Source organism: Paroedura picta, chromosome 4 (genome assembly GCF_049243985.1).
Source record: "Paroedura picta isolate Pp20150507F chromosome 4, Ppicta_v3.0, whole genome shotgun sequence".
In the NCBI taxonomy this organism is placed as follows: Eukaryota; Metazoa; Chordata; class Lepidosauria; order Squamata; family Gekkonidae; genus Paroedura; species Paroedura picta.
Window position 1 is genome coordinate 68,988,654 of NC_135372.1, and position 14,986 is coordinate 69,003,639.

The 14,986-nt window shown below is 38.6% G+C and overlaps 1 protein-coding gene, 1 long non-coding RNA gene and 2 other non-coding genes across 5 annotated transcripts in view; 1 reads left to right on the forward strand and 3 right to left on the reverse strand.

Annotated features, from left to right (window-relative positions):
* LOC143835520 (uncharacterized) overlaps positions 1–2,572 on the forward strand; it is a 73,091-nt gene extending 70,519 nt beyond the window's left edge. The window contains exon 4 of the long non-coding RNA XR_013230185.1: positions 2,299–2,572. This is a non-coding gene — a long non-coding RNA (uncharacterized LOC143835520). The remainder of the gene's footprint in view (positions 1–2,298) is intronic.
* On the reverse strand, positions 9–11,102 carry RABGGTB (Rab geranylgeranyltransferase subunit beta). 2 transcript variants are annotated; one of them, XM_077333302.1, is made up of 10 exons: positions 10,948–11,039; positions 10,365–10,486; positions 9,407–9,514; positions 7,791–7,988; positions 6,353–6,458; positions 5,305–5,357; positions 4,024–4,134; positions 3,087–3,212; positions 1,689–1,838; positions 9–977 (listed from the first exon to the last, which is right to left on the reverse strand). In XM_077333302.1, exons 3-10 carry the CDS (start codon positions 9,467–9,469, stop codon positions 837–839), a joined length of 948 nt encoding a protein of 315 aa, XP_077189417.1. In that variant the 5' UTR covers positions 9,470–9,514; positions 10,365–10,486; positions 10,948–11,039; the 3' UTR covers positions 9–836. The 2 variants fall into 2 exon arrangements, with proteins under 2 accessions (XP_077189417.1, XP_077189416.1); XM_077333301.1 differs by lacking the exon at positions 10,365–10,486 and having other exon boundaries at positions 10,948–11,102.
* Positions 7,227–7,312, reverse strand: LOC143836951 (small nucleolar RNA SNORD45). Its single transcript, XR_013230861.1, has one exon. It is a non-coding gene; the product is annotated as a small nucleolar RNA SNORD45 (small nucleolar RNA).
* Positions 9,238–9,319, reverse strand: LOC143836950 (small nucleolar RNA SNORD45). The gene has a single exon (XR_013230860.1). It is a non-coding gene; the product is annotated as a small nucleolar RNA SNORD45 (small nucleolar RNA).
* Positions 11,103–14,986: the final 3,884 nt, after the last annotated feature.

Here is a 14,986-nt window from a genome sequence, read left to right on the forward strand (position 1 = left end):
TAAACCACTTAAAACCATAATTAGCTTTATTTTTTTCAAGCAGAATCTCACTTTATACAAAGTGTTTCAGCCAAATTACAAATGCTCAACTGTGACATGTGAAATGGAGGCACTTCTAGAATTCCAGTGGAAATAGATATTTCACCTTACAGAAAACAGTATACTTTTCTTTGTTTGGATTTTTATATTATATTATATATATATATATATATATATTATATATATACACATGTACACACAGACACACATAACTGTTCTAAATACTACTGAAAGTGGGATTTAGAATAAAGGAACAAATCCTAGAAAGTCAGCAAGGACATCAGTTTATATCAAGGTACATGGTTTCATTATTAAACTTCATTAAATGATGTCATTAGTAAAAAGCAATACTCTTGTACCACAAAATGTCTACTGTTTTGTAGGACAAGACAAAGTGACTCAAATTAGATTTTAAAAACTACAGAAACTTAAGTGCATAAAGTGTCACTGACATGGAAACAGTATCCAGGACAATTCACTGTCCAATACATGCTATCAAGATGGGTGAATATAATAAATATAAAGTCAAACAATTCAAGTATTCATCTACTGTGCCTAATACAGTATATCAGTTAACATGACCAGAACAAACCCCTGAAGCAAATGTTTTTAAAGACAACTTAAATGTAAGTCTATATCTGCTATGGAGAATTTCAAGCACATTTTTATTAGCTTTGAATACAGTCCACATACAAAATGACATAAAAGTGGTAATTTGTCATGTAAACATTTTAAAATGTATTTTGATGAAAAAAATCAAAGCAGCTGAGTATGGCAACTCTGTAGGACATGAAAAATTAGCTCACAAGTTCTGGCTGTACATTTATTCTATCAAGGACCTCATCAGGCATACAGAACACAGGATTCACAGGCTTTATCTGTTCTTCTCCCAGTAACGAGAGTCCAGCAATTCCGAACAAAGTGTGAAATGGATCCACCTATAATGTACCAAGGTGCACATTAAAATATCAGCATAAAATTTTGCCATCTAGAAGTTGTAGTGGTAATGTTAAACAAGTTCCTAATTGGGCCAGATTCCAAAGAAATCTGACCTGCACAGAGTAGAGTTCTAGCCCCTGCAGGTGGCAGCCCTTCCCAACTCTAAAGAGATTCAGGAAAGTCCTCTGATGTTGTGTAGGAGGGTGCTTTTCAAGGCACAGGACTAGTCACAGAAAAAGCATGCTAAGAAGCCCCCATGAACACATTCAACTCTATATGAGGGATGTTGGATTCAAAACTATTAGAGTTAACATCTCTAATTCATTAATTTTATTAGCTGTATCTACATGTCTTACTGGGGAAGGCACTGGCAAACCCCGTATTGAGTCTGCCATGAAAATGCTAGAGGGCGTCACCCCAAGGGTCAGATATGACTTGGTGCTTGCACTTACTAGAGATACCTGGACTTCCCAAGCAACCACCCACTCAAGACCGAGTAATGTTAGAGAAAGATGTATATCAGATACTTCCGCTTCAGAGGTTGACCTGAATGCAGTATGACTTGGGAAGGCTATCATTTGTAGATTTAACACCACTAAATAACAAATTTTCATAGAATTTGAATACTTGAGACAAAACTTGTTTATTGGTTAAGAAACCCTGAACACATACAGAAGACCTTAATACATTATTGAAGGTAGAAAACTTGCCATATCTCCTGGCCTATCAGCAAATCCTCCAGTCTCCTCATCCTGGCAAGCCAAGATAAAGTTGCGTAATTTCTGTCTGTTAATCCAGTGTAGCCTGCCAATGATTTTCAAAGATGCCAGCACCCACCACGAATAGCACACATCTGGTAACTAGCAAAAATGACAGACACTGTGAGAACAATTGTAATGGCATGACCTAGTAATAATACTACTACTAATAAATAATCTGGTCTAAAAGGGAAACACAGTTACAAGAAAAAGAGACTGAAGGAAAGCTATTCCTCATACACAGCACAATCATCAGAATTTGCTTGTGGATTTTTTCCAATGCATTCACCATACGTGCATATCTGAATTCAGTCATTCCTTAACAAAGTTGTCTTTTAATTGGATTTGCTGCTTTTTCATGGCCAGGAAGTTATGCAGATATCCTAGGCTTAGGATATTCACAGGATTAATTAAAATAAACACACATTAAAACCAATCACAAAAAACTGCTAAGTATTAAAGCAAAACGCAACACTCCTGATGATAATTTTTCAAGTACTCAATTGTTTTAAGTGATTGTTTTGGAATACTACATTAACCACATCGATTCTCTTTTTAACAGGCAAAATATAAAAAACAGAATGACACCGTCAATGTTTTCAACATCTATACAGCATTTCTACAATTTTCCAGTGATACCCATTTCTCCAGTATTTCTAGCTCCAAGGAAATAACCCAAGTGGAGTATCTCTCAAGCTGGCTGCATTAAATTTCAGGACAAAAGTTGTTGCTTTTGAGTATTTGTTTTGAAGATTTTTTAAAATGCCATTTTAAAACAAGGATTACCAATATTTCAAAACATTTGCCTGTAATACTGATACAAGTAGAGACACACTGACAGGGTTTTCTACAATAAAGTAGTATTGAATAATTAATCTGTAAGCACAGAGGTAATATTTCAGGGCTGTCCTCTTTATTCAATCACAATACATTTAAATCCATAGATCTGAAGGCGTTTAATTTTAATGCTATTATTAGAAGACTCAAAACAGCTTCCTAAATGCAATGTGCACATGAACTGTTCCCAGAATGTGTTTCATTGCGGTAATATGATTCTAAAATGTAACTACAGCAAAACTGCTTTTTCAAATGCCAGCATGCTTTAAATGTGAAAGACACAGGCTCAAATTCTTATTCGTCCAGGAAGATCACTGGACTATCATAAGGCAGTCTCATATACTCAACTTAAACTACAGGACTGCTGCAAGAATAAGACAGTGGAGGAAGAACTATATACCATTGCTTTGAGTTCTTTTGAAATGGGTTAACAGACTGTGGAGATGGCAAATGTTTTCATCTTGTTCCAGAAAAAAAAGACTACACCTTAAGATGTAAAATATGTTTTCATACCTTCTCTGGCCTTCCATTGAGGCCACCAGATGGCAACTGCCGTTCACAAAGCCACCATCCTAGCAAGTCTGCATTTATTTGGTGCAATTGGCCAGTAATTGCCAGAAATCCTGTGCAACAATAGATCTAAAATTACAGATATAAAGTTCATGTCTTTTAAAAATATTGCTATTCAGGTAAAGCAAAGGAAGTTGACAGTATACAACATCCTAACCATTAACCAAATTCCCACATTACTAAATTTAATTTCCATTAGTCCTGAGATGAGAAACTACAGAAATATAACATATATAATAACAAGCAAGATTATTTATTCTATTGATTGATGCACAGGGTCAAATTTAAGGACAGTCCTGCACCTGTATTTATTTTGGCTCATGAAATAGATAGGTTCCTCCCAGACTTCATGCCTTACTGGCAAATCAAACTCCTTCAGTTACTGTGGCAGTTTTACACCTGCACCTATAAGATTAACCTGTCTATCATTTTTTCAAACTAATCCTTTAATCTATTTGTACATAGTAACCCTGAAAAATTACTTATTTTCTATCCTGCTAAAAGTTTATTCTTTAATTTCAAATTCTAGGTCCTAGTCCTCTCAGTTCTTTATCCAAATTGTTAAAGCTATCAAGCAGTGAAAAAACTAAGACCAACATTGACAGAAACCTGCTCTTTACTACTTTCCTCCCAGTTTGAAATTTAACATTAAAAAGGTCTTTCTCCCTCGCCTTCCTAGGCATGCTTAGATAATACAGCCACATGTTTATGATCACGTCATGTGGAACATAAGATAACTTTATTTCTAGGTTACATCAACATTTATGGGATGAAGGAAGTGGGTCAGGGGATTATATTTTTAAACCTAAGTATGCTAAAATGAGGCGCATTTTGTTGTAAATAACCCTTGCTAAATTTATTTATAAACAGCACAACTTACCTGTCCTGCATGTGATTCAGATCCTGGTCTACAACCAAATCCTCCATCAAAGTTCATGCAAGACAAAACAAACTCTATTGCTTTGTCCACATCAATTGAATCCAATTTACCCTGAAAGGCAGTAAATCCCTATAATGAGTTTGTACTACTCTAATACCAAGAAGAATCAAGATGGCAAACTGTTGCCTAGGGAGGGAGGTAAATTAAATGGGAAGTGTAAGTTCATCTGTGCAGGGTATAAGGAAGTTTCTCAACCATTCCTCTTTACCCAAGTCTTTAAAAAGTACAGATAACACTATACACTTTCCTTCTTACATACTTTCTCATTATACAAAGGAAAACAAACTTCAGTGCACTGAATATCTTACAATTAATTTCCATTGCTCAGGGCGTTACAGTTTAGCAAACAACTTTCCCCTAAGAAACTGATTTCTTCTATGCCTCAACCAAGACCCCAGAAGCCAGGATTTGAAGTATATATTATAGAAAGAACATTTAGGTAGATGTTGAGAAGTATAATAATCAAGCTATCTTGGTAATCACCTTTAAGGCGACACGTGGTCTGGGTCTCTACTACCCAAAGAACTCTATGCTCTGCCACTTCCAACTGGCTGGCAATCCCTGGCCCCAAAGAAGCATATCTGACATCAACCATGGCCACAGCTTTCTCTCTCCTAGCTCCCACCTGGTGGAATGAGCTCTCTGAAGAGATCAGAGCCCTGGCTGAGCTATTACAGTTCTGCAAGGCACGCAAAATGGAGGTCCTTCACCATGCATGTGGTTCAAGTTGACTGAACCAGCAATATCTACTGGGCCCCCAGAACCCCCTCCCCATTAACTGAACCCTGAGCCGACTATCTTATGGGACTATAGTTGACAGGTTATCACTAATTATTGAAACCACTGTTACAATTGTGTTTTACTTGATGTTATGGAATTACACTGTAATTATCCCTATGTTCTATGTAAACTGCCCTGAGCCACAAAGAAGGGTGGTATATAAATCTAAGAAATAAAAATCAATAGAAGCTTTTAACACTGTAGGTCTTATTTACAGCACCCAGAAATATCTCTGACCAGCTTGCTAGTAATACTCTGGAAAGCTGTTTTTTATTCTTTTATTGTAAACCGCCACAAGCCAGACTGGTTTCAAGAGTGGTGGTGGATAAATCCAATTAATAATAATAATAACAACAAAAACAACAACAACAACCAGTTTATGTCCATAGCAATTTATCCATGCATTTCAAAAATCAGATTTTTCCTGATGAAAGAACTTACCAGAAGGGCTAGTGTTGCTACTGCACAAAATGAAAATCTTGTATCTATTTCTCCTGCAGGAAGAAATGAAATACTTGGTGGAAAGGTAACATAAAATGTTTTAAATAAAATAATAAACTGTGCACCTTAATACCTAACCTGGTAAGGAAACCGCTGAACAGTTAACACATGCAATGAAAAAATACAAATTTATAAAAACAAAACCCTATTTCTATTTACTTACATGTTCTACAAAATGACCTTCAACAAGCATGGTTTTACTACAGCTCACTTAAACATTTTGGTAATGATACTTAAAGATGTTTGTGACTTTCCAGGGAAATTAAATATCCTTGCAGTTTGCTGATTATCACAGCTTCTAGAAGCATTTACCTTCATAATGAACAGCACTTCTATGCTGAAACCAAACTAATTTTAGACTAATCATCAATAAACCTTAGTAGTATATAGCATACATATTTCTAAAGCAGTGCAAACACAAAGCACTAGTGACAAGATCCTAGGGCTTGAAACCTGAGGCTTTAGAAAGTATGCAGCAATACTAGATATACTATGTACACAGCAAAGAAGAGCCCACTGTAATTCTAATCAAAGCTGAATCTGCAATCATTCAGCCTTTATCCTATTTCAAGATTATCTTTATGTTTAATATCTATACAATCATCCTATATTTTTCCATCGTAAGTTTTCTTTCTGTAATATTTATAGCCAAATACGTTACCTTATTTAAGTAAGAGCTTCTTTCATATCCCACGGAATAAGATGTGAAACAATATCAGCTTTCAGTGTATTACAACTTGGCTATTCTCAGGCTTCAGAAAAATGATCAAGTGAAAGGGAAGAGACAATATTGCCAGTCACAATACACTTAAACTCATCTTATATAAACTCTTATATCTGAACACTATTCATACTGGCAACTGACTGGAATACTATCACAATCCTTTTTACACTTTAGCCTCACAATGCACATACAAAGCAATGAAAAAGGACTTTCCCTCCACTCTTAAAATAAAGTATCAATCCAATCATATCTGAAGAATGTTACCCCATTTGTCTCCAGCGAATGACCCATCTTCCTTTTGTAGACTTTTTACATAATCAACAATTTTATTTATATCCACAACGTGTAGATTGTCATACAGAGTTAGAATCTGCAATAAAGAACCATTTTAGTTAAGATTTCTACAAAAAATAAAGGCATTTATAGAACACATCAACAACATTAAGGATAATTTAAAGTTTTTTGTGGTTCACATATGTATGGATTTTCTCAGCACTTCCACATATGAATTTATACAACTGTCTCAAGTAGTTCCTTGTAGTGTCTTTTAAAAGTCAAGGCAGCTCTGCAAGGAAAACTATTACACAGTAATCAGCTGGACAATTCAGATGCAAGTATCCTGAGGACTATAGCAAAGATTTACAGTTTTAGTTTCAGTTCTGCATACTCTAGATCTGTGTGAAACCAACCATTGTCCCAATGACCAAAAAAATGTTTGGGCACAGAAACAAAAGCATAATGCAAAGGGTCCACAATCAAAGCTGGCAACTACTTTAAAGCCAAACCACAAAAAACAGAAAATGTATGGATTCCCTCTTGTCTTTTGCACCTGCTTTGGCATTCTACTCTGACTATCAAGGCCTTTTTCAGTCCCTCAACCATGATTAATTATAGGGGCAGACTGGGAAACCAAAAAAGCACAGGGAAAGGGACCCGCCCCCTCCTTTCCTATAGAAAAAGGACTAGCTGGCGGGGGTTGTGTCAACCTGCTGCAGAAAGGTAAGACCCACCTCATCCAGGACAACTCTGGTGGCAATAATAATCCATCCACCCTATTAAACATTCCATTTGTACCAGCCCTGAAAAGGTATTTGGTACCAAAAATTCTAAAAATGCAAGACATTCACAGAAGCGTTCTCAAGTCTCAGAGTAATTCTAGAGCTATGGGTTAAGACCACATCAGCAGTAGATTCAGATAAAAAGTTCCAAGAGACATCATTGACTTGAGAAGCCCTGTATCACAAGTAGCAGCATTCTTTAACAATACAAACAGCCCTGCCGAACCCTCACCCTTCCAATGAAATTCATTGAACATAGCCTGAGATTATATTGTTCTTGTCTAAATACAGATAATGCCTCACTCTTAATGGTATCTGAAAAAGATATGCCAGTTTAAGAAGCCACATTTAATTTTTTAACAGTACATCCTGTACAGAAGTCAATAGCAGCTCACCAATAAAATGGTCAGACCAATAACTTGCTTTGGACATAATAAACGGTTTAGTAAGCACTGTGGTTTTCTTCACTGAAAACCAGCAGGTAAACATACATTAGGCCAAGTAAGGTAATCAGAAGCAGCAAGAGTCAGGGTTTGCTACTGCTGGTGTTACAATATAGGATAATTAATATTACGGTGTGAAAATACAAGTTTGGTAAAGTTGTAACAAATTTATTAAAAAAAAAACTTTGCCCATTAGTTTACCTGGACAGCACTAAGTGTATATAGCAGGTGAGGGTCATGACCTATGCTGGCACTTATTCCACCACATTCATGTTGACAAGATTTGATAAATGCCAGAATTTCTTCTTTGTTCATTCGATGCAGCTGTCCCATAAGATCCATCACTGTCAATCCCCAATAAACACCACTCATTCTTAAATATTCTGACATACAGTATTCCTGTAAAAATTCAATATTTTAGTACCACAAAAAATAAAAGCACAAACCTTTCTTTGTATCTTACTGGAAAGAACAAGCCCCAACTATTATGTAAAATTTGAAGCCTTTATCTCTTACTAACAAGGGCCTTTTCAAATAATTTTAATAGCATGAATTTCTTCCATATTACTATAATTGTTTTACCCAATATCAAAAGACCTTGATGCAATAGGACTGCTATACAATTATGTTCATAGTCAGGGAAAAATGTTAAAGGAAGTGATCCCGCAAATCCAAACAACAACAAAAAAAAGATTAAAAATAAAAAAATAAACCAAAGACAGGGTGGAATATAAATCCTAAAATAAATAAATTTCAGAAATTGGCTGAATCCTATTGTTGACCAGGGTTGTACAGCAAAAGCAAATTTTAGTTTATTAAAGAATGGTATGAATGCCCCAATCTGACCCTGGAAAGAGTATCTTCCATGTCATATATTAGCTGGTATTTTTCTTCTCTGCCTATATATATGCTGGTTAAGTAATATTTGTCCTGAGTTACTTAGAAAGTTGCTTAGAATTTTTGGAGGGATCAGAGCGAATAATGGACGAGGAGGGTGGTCAAAGATCAAAATGTAACCTTCATATGCAAAGGCATGCCACTTGCTTGTGATTTATAATGGGGCAGCTGTGCACTTGGTGTGATTTTTTCTGTTTCTCAAGAACATTTGGTTAGCCTCTGTACAAAATGGAGTTATGAGCTAGATGGATGCCAATGTCAGTTTGCCTAGGGTGCTAAAGAATCTTGGGCTTGCTCTGGTTGGGTCACCATACCAAGTAAATTTAGACTTGTGGGTCTCCATGCTGAAAAATATGGGAACTGCTGAGCTAAACAATAGCTAGCACAAGCGCGTTCAAATTTTAAAAGGTATTTTTAAGCCATATGGAATGAATTAGCATAAAAGAGATATGTGATGGGGAAAAACATCAAATAACAAAGCCATGTGCAAGCAACAATACATTGAGATGGCTATAAATGGGCAAAGTTCTGCCTCCTGTAGTTTAACCTCTTCAAGCAACAGGGGGGGGGGGTCCTATTTGCCTTTTAAAAGTGGTACAATTCAAAAAAGATTGTAACATATGCTTGTTAAAATATTAGATGAATCCTGCACAGATTAACAGTAATATTTAATTCTCACACGCCACAGTACCTATGTTTATGTAAAGGAGAAAGTGGAACTTAGTTTAAGCAAAATGCAAAAGGTATTTCTCAGGTCTCAGTGTAATTCTAGAGCTAAAAGGAAGAGTCTTCAGCTTCAGAATCAGTTAATACATGCCGTTACATCATTGACCTAGAGAAACCATTTGCAGTTTATGTTAAAATTCTCTTATCTACAATATTCACCTGCCTATCACCATTATAACAAAAATGTTACTCACATAATCATCTTTCTTTGTTCCATAAGCCGCTATGTAGTCCACATGCTTCTCTAACAACAACATACCCGGTGCATCATTTTTTATTACAACATCTTTTTGTGGTGTTCCCTTAAGAAAACAGCAATTGGTCAAAGTAATTTTAAATAGTTGTTCAAATCTCGAGGTTTTTTTTAACATATAAAATGTATATAACATATAAAAACTCTTTAATAGATGGAGGCAATACCAGTACATGTATACATGTGCATATTTCAAAGGTCTAAGGAGGCTCTCACATACACTTTGCTGCTTTATTTCACAAACGTCACTCCTTCAATTTGACAAAGTAGTTTCAGTAGACATAGTAATTTCTACCTGCAAAAACTGCAACCCTTTGCCACTGTTTCCCCAATTTCAATATCTTTCTCTCTTCCTTCTGCCTGGGCACAGCATGACGAAGTCAAGCATTGCTCCGTAAAACTGGGACAGTGAATAAATCACACTAGGACTTGATTTTGTTGTGCTTTACTATATTTAGTTGTGCCAGACACTTCCTTTATAATGATGTAATCTTTAGAATCAAGCACATATCACTCCACGCCTCCCTGAAGTACTATACTTAGGCATGAACAAAAGAGAAGCACATGGTTCTAGGACTGCCAGGAAACAGCTACAAGTTTTGTGAAGAAATGCTTGACTTGTCATTTGGACATGCACTAGAAAGAGTCTATTAGGTCAGTTTTGTTCTGTTGCAGAATGAATTGCCTTCGTGGACCCTCACTCATTAAGATGTCAATTTTTCACCTTTAACTGAAATAGCTCAATTCACTGAACATGGCTGCTGAATGAACAACTAAAATGTCTTTTAAGAAACAGCTAAGAAATTATAGTACACATTTAAAATAAGCCAAAACTCCTTTAAGTACATAATAGCAATGTAATAAAACTGCTAGATATCTAGTTATAGTCTAATGCTCACCTAGTGGAGTAGGCCATATCACGCCCAATCTTAGAAATGGAAATTAGAAACTACCCAATTCATCCATAGAAGGGCAACCACTGGGAGCTTTAGCCATAGACTGAGCTTGTTCTTACCGACTCCTAAAGAAGGACAATAACATGGTGCCTACAATGTAAATGAAATGGTTCCGTAGGCATAAAAATGGGGGAGAACACGGGGCAATTTAATGCGCTACTTTTAAAACGCGGGAAGCTCGCTGTTCCCAAGACCGCAGGTTAGCCACGTGATTCCCCGCGCGAAGGGAATCTCCGGCGCTACGCAGAGAAACGTTTCAACCAATTTGGCAGCTCACCGTCCGTCCTGACCCTAATCTTTCCGTTAACTAGATCTCTTGCCTTTATTATGATTATTTTGCTGCCTAAGGCCGCCGACTCCCACTATCACGCGCCTCATCCCCCAAAAACACACCCGGACGAAGCGGGCTGAAGAGGCCCATTTTCCCACCACAGAGAACCAGAACGGGGAGGGCGGATATACGGCGCCATGCGCGTGCACATAAGACCCCCCCCCTCCGAAACAAAAGAGGCCAGCCACCACTCACCATGTTCACACATCCGCCGCACCCAACTCCGTACTGACCGCGCATGCGACTGGCGGGGAACGGAAACCAAGGAAGGAACGCCCCCAGCTTCCTTTTCCTGCCTATGAGGACCTTTGAGCGGCTGACTTCGGCTTCGCCTGTTTTACCGGGTCGTGTTTTATTCGAGGCATTGTGCGCATGCGGCTCCCGGCGTCTGGTCGCCTATAGGATATCGGCTGTTCTGCCCTCTCCGCAGAGGCTGCCGAGTAAACGGATAGGCCGGTGTTGCGTCTCCACCATTTCCCCCTCACGCTTTACACCTGTACCGATTTCACAAGAAGTGCTGTGTAGGTCAGACCAAAGGCCTGTTTCCAACACCCCGTCCCTCTCATTGGTCAGGCAGATGCTTTTGGATTGCTTTCACTGTACTAACTTTATAGAGCAAGAAGAGATTTAAAGTCCAGGGACACCTTTAAGACAAACAAGTTTTATTCAAGGTATGAGCCTTCGTGTGCACGCATACTTCCTCAGGTACAATGTCATGGAATAGAAGTAAGCAGTTCATACTTCTAGGCAACTGTGAGGGTAAGTTAACATATAGCATAATGAAAATGGGTAACAGATTCCAGAGATAAATGGGGGAAACAGCAATTTGGAGATTGAGTTGCATAGGAAACATCTTGGACTCAATAAATATGTCTACATTAAGGCAAGCGAATAACAGGCGACCAGATAATCAATTGCTGACATTGGTTAGCTGAAATCTTGCCCTTCTACCCCCTGCCTGTCTTCTCAAGCATGGAAATATTTTAGGAATCAGCTTCTTTGAAGTAGAGCATTTGGCTCCGTTCTGCCCTTTTTCATTATGCTGTATGTTTATTAATTTACTCTCACACTTGCCTATAAGTATGACTTGATTACTTCCACATTTTGTTAACTCAGATAAGACTCCTGCTTGCCTGTTTGGAAGCTGGATGGATGGAACTTAAAATAGTCTTACTAAGTGCAAACTAATGGTCCACTCTAATGGCAGAAAGTGAAGAGGAACTAAAGAGCCTGTTGATGCGGGTGAAGGAGGAGAGTGCAAAAGTTGGCTTGAAACTCAACATCAAGAAAACAAAGATCATGGCATCCGGCCCTCTCAATTCCTGGCAAATAGATGGGGAAGAAATGGAGATAGTGACAGATTTTATTTTCCTGGGCTCCAAGATCACTGCAGATGGAGACTGCAGCAAAGAAATTAAAAGACGCTTGCTCCTGGGGAGGAAAGCTATGGCAAATCTAGACAGCATCCTAAAAAGCAGAGACATCAACCTGCCAACAAAAGTGCGTTTAGTCAAGGCTATGGTATTCCCAGTTGCAATGTATGGCTGCGAAAGTTGGACCATAAGGAAGGCCGAGCGTCAAAGAATTGAGGCTTTTGAACTCTGGTGCTGGAGAAGACTCTTGCGAGTCCCTTGGACTGCAAGGCGAACAAACCGGTCAGTCCTAGAGGAGATCAACCCTGACTGCTCTTTAGAAGGCCAGATCCTGAAGATGAAACTCAAATACTTTGGCCACCTCATGAGAAGGAAGGACTCCCTGGAGAAGAGCCTAATGCTGGGAGCGATCGAGGGCAAAAGAAGAAGGGGACGACAGAGAATGAGGTGGCTGGATGGAGTCACTGAAGCAGTAGGTGCAAACTTAAATGGACTCCGGGGAATGGTAGAGGACAGGAAGGCCTGGAGGATCATTGTCCATGGGGTCGCGATGGGTCGGACACGACTTCGCACATAACAACAACAAGTGCAAAAAGAATCATAGAATTGGAAGGGACCTCCTGGGTCCCCTAGTCCAACCCCCTGCACTATGCAGGACACTCACAACCCTATTGCTCATCTACTGTAACCTGCTCCCCCCCTTGAATCTTCATGGAAACAGCTCTGTTTAAAAATGTCTAAAGATGGAGAACCCACCACCTCCCGAGGAAGCCTGTTCCACTGAGAAACCGTTCTGTCACGAACTTCTTCCAGATGTTTAGACGGAATTTCTTTTGCATTAATTTCATCCTATTGGATCTGGTCCATCCATCTGCGGCAAGAGGGAAAAACTTTGTTCCATCCATTACATGGCACCCTTTTAAATACTTGAAGATGGCTATCAGATTCCCTCTCAGTCGTCTCCTCTCCAGGCTAAGCAGACCAAGCTCCCCCAACCTTTCCTCGTATGTCTCCAACCCCCTCACTACCTTTGTTGTCCTCCTCTGGACATGTTCTAGTTTGTCTACATCCCTCTTCAATTGGGGTGACCAAAACTGAATACAGTACTCCAAATGAGGCCGAACCAGATCACCTCCTGTGATCTGGACACAATCTGTTTGATACAGCCCAAAATATCATTTGCCTTTTTAGCCACCGAGTCACATTACTGACTCATGTTCAATGTATAGTCTAATAAGACTCCTAGATCCTTTCCGCACATACTACTGCCAAGACATTTGTCCCTATTGAATTTCATTTTATTCAGTTTAGACCAGTTCTCAAGCCTATCAAGATGATCCTGTATTCTGATTCTGTCTCCTGTTGTGTTTGCTACCCCTCCCAGTTTAGTATCATCTGCAGATTTAATAAGTATCCCCTTTAATCCCTCATTCAAATCATTTATAAATATTTTGAACAACACAGACCCCAGGACAGATCCATGGGCACTCCATACCCTTTGGGTACGATCTGTGAACCAGTTATCGATCCACCTGACAGAATTAGGATCCATACCGCATTTTACCGGTTTGCCACAATAATATAATGTGAAACCTTAACAAAAGATTTACTGAAATCCAGATAAACTATGTTCACAGCATCCCCCTGATCCAGCAAGGTAGTCAGTTTCTCTAAAAAAAGCAATAAGGTTGGTCTGACATGACTTGTTCTTGCGAAACCCGTGTTGAGTCTTAGAAATCACAGCTCTCTCTTCCAGCTACAGCTACAATTTTGCCAGCTACAGATGTCAAGCTGATGGGTCAATAGTTACCCGGAAGCTCTTTTTCTTTTTATTGAAGACTGGGACAACATTTGCCCGCCTTCAATGATCTGGCACCTCACCTGTTCTCTAAGAAGTCTCAAAAAGAATGGACATGAATGTGTGCATGATTACTATATGCTCTACCTAGCTTATGTATGAAAAGCAGAATGCTTTGGTACAGTTTTCTTACTTGTTTATGTATCAACTTAGAGTTTAAGTCTCATAGTTCTTGGCATTTCATAGAAGCTAATTATTTAATACCAAGGAGATTGGCTTCCTCTGTCAAAGGAAAACCAATGGTCACTTAAGCCAATCTGTCATTTAAAATCGGCAGTCTCAAATTGAAAGCTGAGATGTAAATGAATTTACCTAATATACCCCAAAAGATTGAAGAAAACTCTCACAACATTCATTCTTCTAAAAAAAAAAGAAGAAGGGGGGGCGAGGCAAGTTCAATCTGAGACAGAAAGACTCAACATGCAATTTTTCTTGTATCAGTCATGAGAAAAGCATCTATTGGGGAAAAACCCTTAAAATTAAAGTTGCATTGAGAACAGAAGATTTATTGCACTTACTGTGAATTTTCCTTCTTGGTGGTCTGAAAGCAGGACTACCCTGACCACTGGGAATTAGTTTTCCTCCTCCTTGTAGGTAGAGTCGAAGACTGGGGCAGCTGGGAGAAGCACCTCCCTAGTGGAGTTGTAAGAGTTTGCAACCCTGCCTACAAGGAGGAGGAACTAATTTCCAGTGATCAGGAATGCCCTGCAGAGGATACAGTAATGAACTCCATGTGCATAAACATTTGGCAGCACCTGGAAACAATGTGGTGGGGGAATTATATGCCTTCCGCAAATCCTTGAGGGTTCCCACTTCTTAATATGTAATTCCAGGACCCAATGCTTAGTGATTCAATTTCTGTACTTCAAAGAAACTACAAATTGTTTCCACCTTTTAATGGCACACAAGCCAAAACTGGGTTACAGAGATTATTAGAAACGGGAGCACTATTAGACTAATCAGCAGGGTAGGATGAATTTAATATGTAATAAACTTGTCCACT